General features: G+C 41.4%; 1 protein-coding gene across 4 annotated transcripts in view; it reads right to left on the bottom strand.

The window, feature by feature from the left end:
• Window positions 1-1987: 1987 nt before the first annotated feature.
• The window catches only part of PLAG1 (PLAG1 zinc finger), a 52640-nt gene continuing 36935 nt past the window's right edge, over window positions 1988-17692 (bottom strand). For 3 of the 4 annotated variants that reach the window (XM_037379093.1, XM_037379092.1, XM_037379094.1), the window contains 3 exons: window positions 12887-12986; window positions 8676-9034; window positions 1988-8080 (listed from right to left, as the gene is read on the bottom strand). In XM_037379093.1, the coding sequence (XP_037234990.1) occupies window positions 6817-8080; window positions 8676-8917 (1506 nt within the window). In that variant the 5' untranslated portion in view covers window positions 8918-9034; window positions 12887-12986 and the 3' untranslated portion in view covers window positions 1988-6816. Of the gene's footprint in view, window positions 8081-8675; window positions 9035-12886; window positions 13091-17692 lie in introns of those variants that run through there. The other variant, XM_037379095.1, reaches the window with a different exon arrangement.

Raw genomic sequence — 17692 nt, 5'->3', positions numbered from 1 at the left:
AGATGTCACACCTTTACTAGGAGCAGAGGAAGTTTATACTGTATTACCTGAGCTTATAGCACGTGAGCAGGAATTTGAAACTTCAAACTACTGCTGGTGTCTGTCAGTGTCAATACCAGTATCTCCACTGTTGTTCAAAACAGAAATAGAGCATTGCTGTTTATTTGCTAAAGGCCCCAGCTTAAAATGATAAGCAGCAGTTAATCCTCCAATACACTTCTCTAACTTTTAAGCACAGGCTAAATTTTGTAATACAGCTTATCTTGCTGTCCTGCTTGCTGCCTGTTTGTGATCACCAACCCTTTTGCTGTGCCAGCTACCACACCTGCCGCTTTGGAAAACTTAATTTCTATCCAATTTAATACAGTGTTTTGATTTGCAAAGCAGGGATGCCAACAGCTCAGTTCTTGCTAGTCCAGCAGCAGCTCTGCATCACTTTTGTTCTCTGCCAAAAAAATTTCTTTATTCTAGGGCATGCTTATATGTGGGAAGCAAAAGGAGAGTGAGGGGGGAAACTAGAATGGTCTTTCTCTTCCATTCCTGGAGAATAGTGAGACCACATAGAGATGATACTGAAGTACCATTTTCCTATATTTTCTTATGCAAGTTTTGGAAAGGGGTGGTTACAGGAGAGACAGAAGGGAAGACACCTGTGGCTCTCAATTTAACAAGGAAAACTCTGGAGGGAATGCACCATGAGATCTCTGGATATAACATAGGTATCATCCATGCAATCACATTCTACTTATTACAGAGGCTGATGGAGTTCCTAGAGGGTGTCCATTTGGAAGGAAACATTAATTCAGTAATGGTGGATGAGACCACCTATGACAGTGACATAAAAGCTTGTTTTTCCCTCGGCGTGGGAGTGGGGAATTAATATTTTTGCAGAGTATTTCATACTGTAGAGCATCTGTACAGCTTTTGACTCCTGAAATAACAAGGCCAATCCTCTCAAGCAAGTTAGAAACCTGTGAGGCAGAAGTGATGTCAGCTTAGAGGAAAGGGATAGGGATCACAAGAAAGGAAAAACGTCTGTGCATGCGAAAGGCAAGAGCCAACAACTCTCTGTAACAAGCTTTTCTCTCAGACCAGGTTACAGAAGAAATCTAAAAAGTCAAGACTTGGAAAAGAGAAGAACCCAAAAGCAAGAAAACACAGACAATGCTGAGGATGTTAACAAAGTACGTTCCAATCAGCAATGAAATGTGAAGTGCTAGTCTTTTACTTTCCCAGCAAACAGTCTATGCTAGGGAACAACTACATGGAACGAGCAGAGAGGCAACTTTCTGCAGTTGTGAGTAGGCTGCTCGCCTGGCTGCATAGCACCTCTTCCCCCCACGCATTACAGTCAGACTTCTTCAGCAGTGTCATGGGCAGACGGGAGATCTACGGGATCAAAGCAATGGTACTTCTCCTGGAAATATTTCATACTCTGCCTAGCGCATGCTGCACCCTTACAGTATATCCTACAAAATGTAACAATCGATGTAAATGACTTACATTAATCTGAAATGACGGAGAATCACTCACCTACATCTCCTCAATGAGCAGTCCCACTATGGAAACCCCAAACTCACCTTCCAGTGTCTCACAGCTCTTCAAAGTGCAACTGGATGGCAAACTCAATTGCTTCCTTCAGATCTGTCTTGTCACAGACACAGTAGCATCATCCAGTTTGTTCCTTGGTGAAATCATAAAATGCAGATACTTATGCTTTAAGATTTTCTGGAAAACTGACATTTTACCAGTCATAAATTAGAAAAGACAGTTATACCTTTGCAAACTCAGAATAACTACACCCAGGAAAACTGGATGTATTCTGTAATTACTTATCATAACCACAAACATGCAGATAAAGATTATCTATTGAAATGCCAGGCATAAGTTATTCATTAACTAAAACCATTCTGTAATTTTATTGATATATTTTGTGGAGTTCACATATTTTTGTACAGCAAACATAACACTGTAGGCCACAAGAAGCTGCAGCACTATTGTTTAATAGCAGCAAGGTATATTTTATAATCAGGGTATGTGGACAATAAATAATCTGTTTCTTTGGATGTGAATGTTTAAAATGAAGTTCTGCTGCAGCTTCATAATGTGATTGCTATTTTACAGAGCTTATACACAAAAATATATATGCAATCTTTTTGTCTATATTTTATACAAATACAACAGTAGTTTGTGAATACATTTTAAAGTACATATACATGATAAGCAACTCAATTTCCCATATCACAGGATAGCAAATTTTAAATGCAAGAAACATATACAAATTCAGTCTGGAATGCAGGGTTTTCTGTGTTCTTTTTTTTCTCTATTTTTGACTCAAAACTTTTATCATTAAAACATTTTAGCATACAAGTTCAAACAATTTTTCCACTAGCTAAAAATATAATTTCAGCAATCCAAGTCAGGTTTGGGTGTGTCATCATTCCCCAATCTTACTTTTCCCAGTTTTCATCTAAATTCCAAGGCTTTTAGTAATATATAGTATGTTCTTCACTCCACACCATATAAAAAGCCCACATTTAATTTTAACTAGCCATCACCTATTTTTGTGAACAAGAGCTGGGCTTGTCAGCGTTTAAATTTGCATGTCCAAAATTTTACTTTTGCAAGTGCATATGAATACATTGTGGTGTTGCACAAAGTTCATTAATGACAAATTAAGTCACAGTATAAAAATATATCATACAACTATAGGTCTAGTATAGTCCTTTTTTCTATGGGTAAAAATACATCTGAATGAGACAGGGAGGTTTGTAGCACCATGAGAGGAGTTGTATCCCAAGTTACATTAGCAGCATGATCCAATATAACAATATTGCAGGAGTGTTTCTGAGGAGATAAACATTCACTCTGGTTCAACTGTACCACTGAAGCTTATACTGAAAAGTGTTTACATATGATTAGCAATAGTTCTGTGTCACTTCCAGGGCTAGATAACTGTTATCAAAAGACACTGCCTTCCAACAAAAGTAAGACACCCTTATTGCATAAAAGCTTTGGGCCTATCCAAACACATTTTGAACTACTGTGGCGTTATTTGTACGTTGAGCGTGATGCTAAGTAGGCTGTGGTTTTAACTGTACACTGGGAGGATGCAGGATGGGCAGCTAAGCCTATACGGTTTACTACACACCAGACAGGTATGTTTATTTCAGAGGCTTATCTATAGACTGAGAAGACTACAGGATGAGCTGCTAAACCAGTGTATGAGACAGACATAACGAAGGATGCAATCCTGCCCCCTTGACCTTTACGGATGCAGGATCAGGCCCTAAGTTAACTTCAGACAGCAGCATAGCGATGATAGGATATGATAAAAATATATCTGCATCAAATACTGCATGTTAAACATTTTTGCCATAGTTTACCATCCAGAACTCCAGAGGACACAGTTTATAATTACTGAAGACAAACTCCTAATTTTTTTTGACTGGTATTCAAAATGGCAGTAGAAGACAGTGTAGTTTGAAACATGTAAACCTAGTAAAAACCATTGTAAAACCCTTTAGAAAGACACACTGGTTCTGTGCAATATAGCAAATTGATAAGAAAACACTGTAAAAATGTACCTGTTTAAAATTAGAATGTCTACCATTTTGTACACAAAGCATTATACCAAAGGCCTACATATATGTAATCTAATGGCACTTGAAACAAATTATAATAAAAGGTTTTATAATAAAAAGCATAACCTGTAAGAAATTTTCTTAAAAGGTTTAGGTTTTCTTTTTGAAAGTGCTATATCTTGTAATATGTGTAACATAGAGGTTGACCAAGCTTTATTTTAAAAAATATTGGCCTATAATACAAGTTTAGCTCACTAGGCAAATGATCCTGAAAATATGTACTCTTAACATTCATTATTAGCTTAATAAAGCAATCAGCTCTGGCTCATGTTTCAGTCAGTATATGGTTTTTAAAAACCGCTACTGCCAAATTAACAATAAATCACTCTATTCCACAATTTACTACTAAATAAAGCACAAGCAACAAGTACACAAAAATATATATATTTAAAAAAAACCCAACAACCTTACTAGAAGTTTAGAAGTTGCACAAAGAGTGGTGCATGATCAGCCAGCCCTCCCCCCTCCCACCAAGAATCCATCTGAAATCAAGAAAACAGGGTTTAAAAACCAGCAGTTTAGTAGTGGCCAATATTGACTCTGCCTAAGTGATATTCAAAAGCACTCCGGTGGTGGTAGTATTGCTTACAGTGTCAGTCTGCTTCCATGTTACTGTACATCCTAGTTCAGTGGCAAACACACTCGGTGCAGCCACCCACTGAAACCCTAACTGAATGAGGTTCAATATCTTGTCTGAGGTCCCTATTTCTCAAGTGAAATGTATGTCTTAACTCCGAAGTGAAATGTCAATCCCTTTTCAGGAAGCTAAGGCACGAACAAAGTAGTAAGGATTCTGGTTACGCCCTAAGAAATGGATGTTGGCAAAGTGTCTGTTGGGTTTTGGTTTTTTAATGAAGTCTAAGTGGCAACTGAGACTGATAAACAGTCGCTATGGACTAGAAACCTGTGTGCCAGAGGCTGCCCGGGACTGACAGTGCTGCCCGGCCAGGCTCCTGGGCCAGCTGCAGGATGCTGAGCACTCACAACTTTCCTCTACTGCAGCGGGAGTTGCAGGTGCTTGGCTCCACATGGGACATAACCCACTGGAGGAATTAAGTCCATTTATCATCATCTCAGATTGATTTAAAGGATTGAGAATAAACCCGAGTTCTTCCTAGACACGTTATGGTTGCTGATTTAAACTAGAGTTACATTCGGTTGCGTTCACCTTGTGCTCTGTTCATCTGTGGTTTTCTTTCCTTTCAAAAGGTGAAGAAGAAAAAAAAGCAATATTGAACAAATCATTCAACTAAAGATGTAAGTAAGCGAGCAATCTGTTTCACAGAAACCAGAGGAAGCAGTCATGAAGCAGAGCTCAAAGCCCCCTTTGAGATAACGTGCTCCTAAATCCAAAATTTAGGAGTAGTTGGCAGAATTTCAAAAGGTATTTTCCTTATTAATACATCCTTATTTTAATGCCTTTGGAACACAAACACATTTATAAAAATGTTATCTTTCAGTAATAAAATTTAAATACACATATGTATAAAATAGTAAAACTACACCTGCATATTGCTCCTAGAATTAAAAAAAAAGTAGGAGCTACTGATAAAACATCTGGAGCATGAGCTCCTTAAATGGGAGCAACTTTTGTTTCTGTGAAGTATATTTAGTTTAACCACTTAAAACCTTGTACGAATCCTCATTATTGTTTGAGAGATACTAATGTACTTGATTTCTATTTTTTAATTCCTTGTACAAAAATGACAAGGAAAAGAATTATTGTTGAATTACAGCAAAACTAGTTTGCTTTCATGCATCACAGGGCTGGTTTTTTTTTTTTTTTTTCCTCTTTTGGTTATTAGGGGTTGGGGAATAGAATATATTGCATTAGGTAAAAGTGGTGTAAGCAATATGCTTTTACTTCACTCCTAAGAGTCCTGTCTTTAAATCTTGGCAATGGGCAAAAAGTCCCTAACCAAGTACCCAGGTGTAGAAAGTATGATTAACATCTAACTTGTTGCTTAGGAGGACATAACACACCATGTAACACAACTGGAAAGATCATTCCAATAAAAAAAAAAATCAAACAAAAACTGGTATTTGCAAATTTACATTCACTCTCTGACTGCACACTAGTTTTGAACTGAAAATAGATACACACTTTCTGGCTGGACTTGACCCACCCTTTGGCGGTGGCAGCTGGGAGAAGACTGATGCCTACAAATGTGAATACGCTATTGGAAGATTCCTATACAGTACTCTTTCTATGCTACTAAAGAGAAAAAACAGCAAGTTAAGAATTAAAACAAAAACTGCGACAAAATAGTCTGCATGACTACATTACAACACTTTTATATTTCAAGATCAGCCATTAATTTTGCCTGTTTCCCTCTACCAGAGTCATGAAAGCACAACAACACAGTTCCAAATTCAACTTGAAACATTTGTCATTTAGGCAAGCAGATTCTCTGTTGAAATTCTATTCAGCCATGATTTTAGAGAATGAAACTATATTTTTTCTTCCATTATCCATAACAGGCCACAAAAATTTAAGCCAGAAAATGGCAAAATTCGTAACACCTTTTATAATGACTTCAATACAAGTCAAAATGCTATATATATGTACATGTGTATATATGCACTTCTATATATAGACACACAAGTTTTCAGAAAAATCTGAATTCTATATTTATTTAAAAAATTTAGATTTGTCATTAGAGAACAGATCAGATGTGTCACCATTTGGGAAGAGGATTTGTCTGGAAACAGACTGGAGATTTTTTTCCCCAAATCTTCAGGAATCTTTGTGATACATATTTTAACTGGATTCTTTGCAAACAGTAAAATCTATTAAAAGGTAAAAGTGGTAGTTCTACCACTGACATCAATAAAACAGAACAGCTGGTATGGTTGAAAAAGTTTTAAAAAAGGGGTCAGTGTTGAGAGTTTGCTTGGGATGACTTTCTACTAAACATTTAAAATGTGTCAATTGGCAGTGAAAATGAAAACCATACAATGAGACTGTTTAAAAAAAACCAAAGTAAACACAGCTGAGAATAAACACTTTCAAAACATTTTAAAAAAGTTAATTTAAATTTCTTACTGGCTTCATGAGATTGGTACTGTACAAAAGCAGAGAATTTATAATGTCTTATAGTAGGCACTAAGTTAAAAATGGTCACCTAAGGCATTTCTACAAATAGACAGTAACAAGCCAGCTTTGTACATCCTATTGGAAAGCTTGATGAAATCGCGGTAGGGTGGTGGTTGTGCTTAGACTGCTTGTGAAAGCTGCTGACAATGAGTGCAGAGACCCAAGACCTATACTATTGCTAGGATCTTGTGGATCCTGGGTTTGTGGTGGAAGCTGAGTCATAGAAGAATGTGCCTCCTCTTGCGTGTAACTCATTCCGAGGTTTCCCACTGAAACAGAAGGATTATAGGGAGGGCCATTTACAGGTATGAAGTTGAACAGCTGAGAAAAGTCCAATGATGGGGTGTTTAGAGGTTCACTAATAGGAACGGAGCCCTTGGAAAGGGAAACCTCCCCAGACCCATCATCTAGCGGCCCTACTTGTGGATCCAGCCCTAGTTTTGATGAAGATGCTTGAGAATCTTGGGATGAAGAAGGCATACCACTTTGCAACTCCATTAAGTAACTTTCGATTTCCCCTTTCAATGGCTGTTCTTTTTCAGGCATAGAAATTGCGTATGAGGTAGTACCGAGCGGATATTTCAATGATAGCTGGTGAGAAGGGTGGACAGACTCCATATCTATTGGACAAGGCATTCCCAATGGTAACGATGTGGCAACCATTTGGTGTGCAGATGCAGAACTCTGCATGGACTGAATCTGAGTGTTGTAGAGATTTAATTGCAAAGTGTTTGTAAATGGCTTTGATGTCAGTTCACTGGAAGGTAAAGACATCACTGGAAGCAGCTCATCCTTAATAGGCACAGAAACATTGCAGGTAAAGGGATCTAGAAGGTCCATTGGCTCTGTTTTGACCTTCAGAAGTTCCTGGTTGTGACTTTTCTTCATGTGGCGCGTGAGGTGATCCTTCCGCCCAAATCTCTGTGCACAGTACTGACAGAGGAAGTCCTTTCTTCCAGTGTGCACTACCATGTGTCTACGGACATCCTTTCGGGTGTAGAACCGACGATCACAGTGTTCACACTGATGTTTTTTCTCCTTCACTCCACCCGATGACTTGCCTGCATGAGTTTTTAGGTGCTCCAGCAGCACTCCTGTGCTTTCAAAAGTCTGCAAACATACCTTACAGGTGAGGTCACCGCTTGTTGCAGCATGCAAAGCCAGGTGACGTTTGAACCCAAGCTTGGTATTGTAGTTCTTTCCACATTCTTCACACTTAAAGGCCTCTTTGTTGGGATTGTGTGTATGTAGGTGATTCTTTAGGTGATCTTTTCGGTGAAACATTTTCTCACAATAATTACACTTGTGGGTTTTCTCAGGAGAATGAGTAGCCATATGCCTTTAAACACAGATATATTCTGTAAGTAATTATTTTGATCAAAAAACACACGTGCTCATTTTTTAATGGCAGCTAAATACTACACTAAGGGGTGCTTTGCAACAGAACCTTTTAACTGAAAGCATGACACTACAAAGACAGTTCAACAAATTTAAATATAGCAAAACGTGAGCCATTTTTCTTAAATTGACACTTTAGTTTTGGTGGGTTTTAGCTATTGTAACAGGGGTATATGGGCAAGTATGAAAGTATTCGTGTAAAAGTCCATAGCCAAAAAATTTTCAGTCCATACTCTTTTTCTTGTGACAATTCCTTATACAAATGAAAATTCTACGCTCATTAAAAAGAAACAAAACAAAACAACAAACAAACAAACAGAAAACAAAAGCAGAAAACAAATTAAGAAACAAAATCAAAGACATTAGCTTGAAAACTTAGGTAATTTAGAATTCTAGAAACAATCCAATGGATACTTTAATTAACACATCCTCTCTGCAATCAGCTGAAGGTGTACACAAATATATACTTTTACACGGCTTAACATGGCCAACATAAAATAGATAATATAATCTGAAAGATAAATAGAGTTTAATACCTTAGTAATTTGTACTTAGAAACAAAGGCCTTGGTGCAGTCTTGTTGTGTGCACTTGTAGGGCCTCTCTCCTGTGTGAGAGTATGAGTGAACCTTTAATTTCTCAACACTGTTAAAGGCCTTGTCACACAGTTGGCAAGGAAAGTTTTTTCTTGGTTTGGTTTCACCACGCTTACGTTTCCCTGAAGGGACTTTCTGGGTATCTCTTACTTCTGACAAATCACCAGGAATGACAGTGGCCATCGCAGCCTAAACCAGGCCTTCTTGTTGGACACTTGGGAATTGCCCAACTCCACTAAATGATTTAGCTTTAGATGGCTTCTCAAGTTTCATGTGGTCGTAAAAGAAAGCAAAAGGGGACTGGAAAAAAAAAATAAGAAACAACTAGTTTGTAACTAAACTTAGATTTTGAAGTTTACTTGCTATGTGATGCTTCTGAATAAAACTTAAAAATAAAATTAGGTTCAGCTGGTCTGATGTAATACCTGCAGGTTTCTTTACACTATTTGCTGCAACTCTTAAAACGCATTGCTCAGGATGAACAGATCCACATTTGCCCTGAGATCACACCTCACAACCTTCCCCTCAAGCACTGATGGAGAACAGCAAAGTTTCTGTCAGATTATGGGAGGCATCAGGCAAAGGGCCCACCTACCCAAGCGGCTTTCGGCAGCTTCGGATTTCAAAGGAATTACAGCCGTGCCTGCGGTGTTTGCACAGACACATGCACACACGCACACATGCACACACACGGTTATCAAAGTGAAAATCTGTAAGCCTCGAAATGTTTGAAAACCTGCACGAAAAGCAGCAGTACCCATGCTGACAGACTCGGGGGGCAAAGCTCCTGTTCTCGGGCATACCTCCTCACTGTCCTTACCTGCACATCTGCGCATCTACTCTCGCAACATGTACACATTGCCAATGATTGCTAACGCCAGGTGAAATTCTCCTGTAAACTTACCCTCTGCTAACAGAGACAACGTATTAACAGCAGAAATCCCACGGATTAGGGATAGGTTAGATAGATTAGGGTTTTAACAGCCCAGTGCTGGAGACCCCCACCCTCCTCATGCTATCCTTCAAGTTGCAGGGGCGGCAAGTGTTCAGGTTTGGGCTAGCTCAGGACGGAGGCTCTTAGTCCAGCTGGGACACTGCAAACCACCAGCTAAACCGGCACCTTTCAGCTAGAGGAGGTGCGTGATGCTCATGTCTGACTTGCTGACTGACTCGGGTGAACAGCTTTAAGTTCATCATCTGGTAACGTGTAGTAGCAACTGGGCACCTGCCATGACAGGGCACTCAACAGCCCTCCTTTGTCAGGGGTAGCTGACAGCTTTTTTTCATCATTGGCACACAATTGCTACTACAGATACCAAAATTTAGTGCTACCCGTTGTGGCAAGGGCCGAGTGCGAGGTCTGTGGCAGCAGGGGCAAGGAGGAGGATGGTGGGAGGATGGCACTCAATGAGAGCGTTTGGCAGGGCCAGACAGCCCCAAAATTTGGCCTTTCTCCCTCAAAAGTGCCCCCACCCACCCCCAGCCCTGGTGTGGCTGCTCGCAGCTGCCGTCCGCTCCGGCCTGCGCCAGGGCAGCTGCGTGAGAGGCAGCTGGGCCGGGCGGCAGCGAGGCCGGGGCAGTGGCCTGGCCGGGCTGGGGGGCTCAGCGGCCGGCCGCCCCCACGGCCCCCAGCAGCAGCACAAGGGAAGCCAGCAGCTGCTGGGACAGGTGGAGCCGGGCAGCCGGGAGCCAGGCAGGGAGCACCAGGCTGCAGCTGCTCCAGCCTAACGCCACCTCCCCGATAAACAAAACGGACTCTTCCCCGCTGCCTGTGAGGGAAGGCCGGAGAGCTTGGAGGCGGCCTGGGCCCTGCCTCAGCTGTCCACTCTCCCCAGCCGAGGCTCAGCAGACGGAGGGAGCCAACCACTCCAGAGGGGAGCGGAGAGCAGTGCCCAGGTGCGATGGGGCCAACACTAAATGGTCTTTGCGAGAGCCCCAGCGTGGTCCTGGAAGAAAGCAAGGAGGAAGGACAGCTGGTGTTCTTCTTAATACATGGCAGGACAGGAGGGCTGGGAGGGCAGGGAAGGGAGATGGGAATGTGCCTCTTTGTTTGCATTTTGTGAAATCTTCAGACTGACATCTCCATTTGAAACATGTACACAGAGTATGCTTTCGTCTATGCCTTTTCCTCCCCTGTTCCCATAACTTCTCCCTTGTCTTTACAAGAGGAGAGAAGTCCTGGCTCACCAAGATGGAAATCTGCTGCCTTTCAACCCTAAAGCCCTCCAGCGGCAGGTCAAACTATGCTACATTCTTTAAGCAAGAAGTTTTGTAAGACCTTTACTCCCCCAGATTTTATATGGAACCATTAACCTCTTTAAGGTGTTTCTTTAAGGACTACTAAGATTTCAGATTTGTCTTGGACTCATTCCCACTCATGGGACGAAGCCTGGACACATCAGTTCCAGGAGTGGGAACATGCACAGGTCTTCAAAGGGTCAGCTTAATTTTATTTTCTGTCTGCTAATCAACTATCTAGTTCATAAGTGGAAAAATGAAACAGTTATTTGGAGACTCAGGAGCAACAATTTTCTGCAATAAAAATAAATGAAGACCAGTTCCGAAGCCTTCAGTGAAGCCACCAATGTAATCAAAAGGAGGGTCTGATTCACATCGAAGTTGTGATACCTTTGTGGATTGAAAGATTTTTTTCAACATATGCTTTCATCAGAATCTGGTAATAAAATTAATTTTGCTTTCCTGTAAATGAATACACTGGTCTTCTGCGCTTATTGGCCTGAATATAGAATGAAATCTTGCTTTAGCCTAATCTCTCCTGACAAATGAAGTTCATGGCGGGGGGTGGTGGTGGGTGGTGAATCCAACCTGATCTACACTTACATAGGGTATATCTATCTATACCACACAGGCACCTACGTGAGACCTGCCACACAGAGCTGACAGTGTAGCAGCTGTGGCCCTCAATGCACAGCTAGGGCACCTAAGGTCTCAATGGAGTAACAAAGGGCTACAAGCCCTTTCACCTTGCCACCAAATCCACACCTAGCATGAGACAGGGCAGGCAGCATTAGCAGCAAAGGGCAAGGGAACTGCCTCCACAGCCTGCTGCAAGGGAGTGGAATTTGACCATGCTGGGTCCAGAGCTCAGCAGCAAGTGGTCTCTGTGCCCAGCCAGTGGGTAAGGGAAGCAGGCACAGCTGGCAGGATAGAGAGCAGGAGAGGGAGGGACAACAGCCAGAACTAGGGTGAGGCTGTGGGGCCAGAGAGGTGCAGGGAGCACTGCACAGGGGTTGGGAATATCTGAGGACAATGAGTATAGGGATGAGCTGGTAACACTGGGGGCAGATGGGGAGGAATTGAACGTGCATCAGGCTGGGGAGGTGCAAGATATTAGGTCATGCAGAAGGACAATATGCAGGGTTTGATGCAAGGCCAAAAGCAGTGTTTGTTGTGGAACAGCACAGGAGACTTAACTGTTAAATTAACAACTCTGATGACTTCTCACTCCTTTTCTCGATGCAAAGATCACACCTCAGGCTGGAGGCCATCCTATATTCAGGCCAATATAACATTACCGTTATCTTCTCCAAAACTTGAGGCAACCTAGCTACTGTAACAGAAGTAACCTGGAACATTCACACAGATGAAGAATTCAGGTTTTGTTCTTCTATGATCAAAAGTAATTAAGCTGACTTTGAACTGTGTTTAAGTGTCCTTAAAAATGTATCATTAGAACAAATATAGTGTGGATCCAATCTTGACAATGACAGTGTTTTATTAAAAACCATGTATGCACTATTATCTCAGTACCATTTCTCAACAGATGAGGCAATTAAGAACTTCAGTATTGATCTCTGAATAGCACATAACCATGTTCTTTTTTTTTTTTTTTTCTTTTGTGGATATATAGACTGAGCAATGGAGATAAAACTTTAAAAAACACTGATCCTCAAATATTACACTTTCCAAAGACCAGCTGAAAGAATTTTATGAGTAATATTGCCTGTTTGTGTCTCAACATATTATCACTTAAAATCCTCATTCTTACTGGTGCTTTCACAACTGCAGGATGAATGATTATATGCAGTATCAAATATAACAAACACATTACACAAAAGCTCATATATAATACTATTTTTAAAGAAGCATATACTTAAAGCAGGATTAAAGCAGCTTCTGTTCAATGCACACCTGATGTTTGCCCACTAAAGTCCTCAGATTTTGGTCTTAACCAGTTCCGCTGACTCTTCTTGGAGGAAACCAGAATCCAGTACTTCCCATTTTTACTGGTCTGAAAAACAAAAGGAAGAATAGACTAGATTCCAGCGAAACCAGCATATTCAGAAAGGCTGGGATGCGGCAAGACCGGGGTCGGAAAGAATCGGAAAGGAAAAGTTAAAAGGGACAGATCCAACCCATGCACAGAACATTATGTACTGTTAATTATAAACTGTAGGAATCAATCGTTCTTGCATTATCAGTAGCGATTATGCACTTCAATTTGCAATATACTTACATAATTTCAACTAACGCTACACTGGACAGTAACACATAAAGAGATGAAATTAGACAAAAGTAAAGGAGTTTTCAATAAAGTTAAAAACAAAACAAAAAGAATCCACAGACCACAAATAGTTTAGATATAACAGCAAAACACGTAAAATGCTGGGCCCAGACTCGAGTTTCTTACTCAGAAAGGACTGAATAAGAGAAGATTTCTGGATTAGGCCCAACTTTACTAGAACCTAATGCCTTCATTCTGCTTAATTATACAGGAAATAGCAGCTTAAAAGGTGACCTGCAAAGGAAAATAAAATTAATGTAAAAAAAATAATAAAGCCTCTTAATGAAATACATGCTACAGGTAAATCCTGATAGAGGGCAAGTCTAGGTGTGCCTGAGCAAATCCAGAGGGCCTTTCTGGAATTTCCCTTATATCTCCCTCTTCCCTGCCACCATCCTTCTGTAAATGTGCAGCATGTCTTCCTTTTCTTGCTAGAAGGCCTCCTGGATGACACAGGTATACACAAAAAACATGTCCAGCACCTCATTGTAATGGGGAGGTTTATCCCCTTCAGCTCTTCCAGATATGCAAGGGCGAAGCCCTATACAAAGCACATACCCCCACGTGGCACAGCAGGCTGAAGGTATTTGGCAGGAGCCCCGGAGAAATGTAATATTTCCCCCCACACAAACCATTTTCCCATCTCACTTCCCATTCACTCCAGCAAAGTATTCTTCCTCTGTGGTATCAAGTTCAGCTTCGCACAGCCCCAGCCTCCTCTGCTGGTAAGCACAAACGTGAGCAAGCTGGTGTCCTTGAACATCTATTACAGGCAAAAGTGCTTCAGAGCAACTGACTGAAGCTCTCTGACAGCTGAGGAGCACTAATTTGGGACTTTGTATATACAGGCAGGAGAAACAGCTCCTGTGCTCAAAGAAACGCTTTGTTTTCAACTAATGAGCAAGAGAGGGGGCACAACCCTCACCTCCTCTTTTGGAGGTCCCCAAACCTCCTTGTTTCAGGGAGAAAATGCTGACTCCTCACTCCCTCTCCCAGCAAGGCTCTTGTAACTTAGTTACCCTGTGAGGCCTATCTCAATATCTTCCACTATTGCAGCAGAAAGGAAGAGCTGTTATTATCCAGGTGTTTCTACTAATGTAGCTCACAGTAAGCAGACAATATTTAAGACAGCCACATAAATGTAATGGACTAAGTCCTCATGGACTTGGTCCCTCCACTATTGGTATTTACAGGCTATTTCCTGTTCGGACCCCACCCCCCAAATTCTACCTAAAATATTATAACACCCATTCAACAGTATTCAACGTTTCCTCTTAAATGTTTGTGGTACTCAGTTCTCACCACACATCTAAAATCACTCCAGCAAAAAGCAGATGCCCTCAAAGACAGGCCATTAGGGGCATGAAAAGACTATTGTATCAGGGGAAACTGAAGCAACTGGAATGAGTAAATAAGCAAGATAAACACCAGATGCAGGTAAAATGCTGAAGAGAATGAAGGAGAAAGGTCAGGTACTCTCATTCATTACCTTATGAATATAGCAAAATCACAGTGCAGTGGATCCAGATGAGGGCAATGCTACACCTACAATTAGCTGAGACTTCAACTTCTACAAGACCATTACCAAGCAAAGAGCTTAACAACATACATACAAAAGGGGGTTAATTTGAATTAATAATGAAAACATCTGCTACATTTGACAGGATTAAGTGAAAACAAAAAATAAAATAATTCTTATGCTTTGCAACAATAAATCAGCTATTGGATAAAAGATGTTTTCTTATGCACACAATACAAAAGTTGTCCATGATAATGCTGATTTTTAGACCAACTTTCTCAGAAGTTTTTGGTGCTAGAAAAATCTCTGAGGCAGAATACTGGACAAAGATGTACCATTCTCCTAATTGCTTATAGTTATAACGTTACTAAAATTTTTTCTCTGCTAGATGAGTTAGGAACATTTTTTTAATGAATAACAAAGCTCAAATTATTCTCTACATGAAGTAGAGAAGCATCACGTTGCAAAAAGCACTGTCACATGCACATGCCCAAAACCTACTTGGGAACTAGCAATAAAATACAACTTCTATAATCTGTCAGATTATCATTCTTAGAATTTATCAGATCTTCCAGTATCCATGAAACACTAATTTTGCTAATACTCAGAGAATTCCAGGCTAGACAACACTTGAATTTCTACCACCTAAGGAGTCAAAAAGGTCCCAAACCCTAAACTAAATCACTTATTCCTGGTTTTAATATTAAAAAAGAGTAACATATTTTGTTCGAAACTTGCAGTTCATCTTTAAAAATTTGAAAAAACAGTGCACTTGAAAATGCTTTTAAACATTATTTGATATCTGAAGTAAAAGGATAATGAAGACATGAATACAAACAATAACCCTCCTACTCCTAACTTGCATGTCTTACTTTTCTTAAGAGTGTTCAAGCACAGAGCAGGAAAACACCAGTTTCATGGTTATTTGCTTTTAAAATAAGTGAGCAATAATGAGAACACATATTGAGAACACAGTATCTGTCATTGCGCCTTGTATACAGAACAGTGAATCTAGCTTCAGTTCCTGAAATTAATCCATTTTAAACCAGAGGAAGGCTCCCAGAAACATTAGAGTCATAATAATGCTGGAACTGATTACAGATTTAATAGTATCACAGAGTCATCCTAGGTTTTAAATATTTCTTTAAGGAAACAAAATGAAAAGCGGTTACTTACCCTATGGAAACTGTGATTCTTTAAGAAGTGCTGTCCACACAGATCCCAGGTAAGCATGTACTCACATGAGCAGGATCAAGTTCTCTGAAGACAGTAATGTCCATCCAGGCTGTGCCTGTGAACCCCCCCAACTGCTACCGGCCGTGGCACAAGGCAACGGGCTCCCGAACAGTGCCACGCACATCATCGCACCACCTAACGCGGTCTGCAGCAGTGGCAGCTCCCAGTCCTGCTCTTCACTCACGCTGTGGGGCCAGAGCCATCACACGCGTCACTGCCATCAACGTGCTGCTCTGGGAAACAGCAGCCTCCCTCTTCAGTGGCTGCCGAAGCCCTGCTGCTCCCAAACCTGCGCTCCTGTCTCAGGGTTTTAGATGATGATGTGAAGGAGCTGGCCAGGTTTGCTGTGGCTGATGAAAGGAAGCAGAGCCATGGGAGAGAAATATGTGGGCAAGAGCTGATGTCCTAGCTGCGAATGAAGTGTGAAGACGGGAAAGCTGAAACAGACTGGCATCCTGGTTTGGAAAGAAGGAGGATGCACACGTGCAGCCCAAGGAAGCCAGGAACTGCTGCTGCTCAGGGTCATGATGGAGCAAACTAAGCTCAGGATGCCCCAGTCTGACCTCTCAGGTTTGCCAACAGTAAAGACTCTTTCAGAGCGAAGGACAACAGACCACTTGTGGTGCCTTTATGGAGAACATTCCTGGAAGAGCCACAATTACTGTAGCATAAGTAATCATTTTCCTTCTTTTCTGTATCAGGTGGCTAAAAAAAGTACTGACAGAGGAAACCTTCTCTGCCTGAGCAGTCAGGGATAGCTGGAGGAGCTGAGCTGGAGGAAGCATCAGCCAGAGACAGCCAACGTAGCCACTTATTGTGGCTCAGAAGAGCCAAAGTGACATTCAGACAGCACCTCCGCTACAGAGCGGCAGGAGTGAACTACAAATCTCACCACATCTGCCCCTCTCAGCCAGGGCTGTTAAAATTGCATAAATGTCACCAGGGTTCCTGAAGATGAAGGAATCTACCCCTGGGTTAATGCAACCAAAAAGGAAGCACGATTTAGCTTCCTTCTGCCTTCCTTGTGCTGCGGGCTTACACACAAGCCTCTCTCCAGGCAGTTCAGTTTGTGGAGGTACAGATTTAACCTCCTTCCTTCAGACACCTCTGCTGGGACAGTTGTTGGAAGGGGCTGAGGGCATAGTGGCAAAGTGCCTGCACTGCTCCAGGACAGCACGCTGGGACCTGCAGCTCTGCAAGGCTCAGCCATCCTTCCTGGATCATCAAGGATCAACTTGCCTACTACACACTTGCACGGACCTCAGAGTGAGCGGTAGGTCTGACAGACTTTGTAGAAAAATGCTAGAATTTTTGCAGTCAAAGCCTCATCTCAGAGTAGCTGCAGGTAGCAGAAGGTCTAGCTGCCAACCCGGGACTTCCAGAGGTCCCTCTTACAGAGAATTAACTTTCAGTAAGGGAGGATCTCAGCTGGAGAAGTTAATCACATCAATGGAAACAGTCAAGCAGGTAAGAAAAATCCACGCTTAACTGGTGAAGATGCTGAAGTATCAATGACTTCAGGGGTGCCTTTCTCCATGTTGAATTAAAATCAGTCTTCTGACTAATGGAGGGGTCTACAACTGTTTGTTCTTGGCAGGCCACTTGATCTGCATTTATTTGAACAGCATGTCACTCTTTCAAGGAGACAACCAGTGAAGCTTGTTCACCTTTGCCCACA

This window comes from Falco rusticolus, chromosome 3, assembly GCF_015220075.1.
Source record: "Falco rusticolus isolate bFalRus1 chromosome 3, bFalRus1.pri, whole genome shotgun sequence".
In the NCBI taxonomy this organism is placed as follows: domain Eukaryota; kingdom Metazoa; phylum Chordata; class Aves; order Falconiformes; family Falconidae; genus Falco; species Falco rusticolus.
This window is presented reverse-complemented; position numbering and strand designations above follow the sequence as displayed.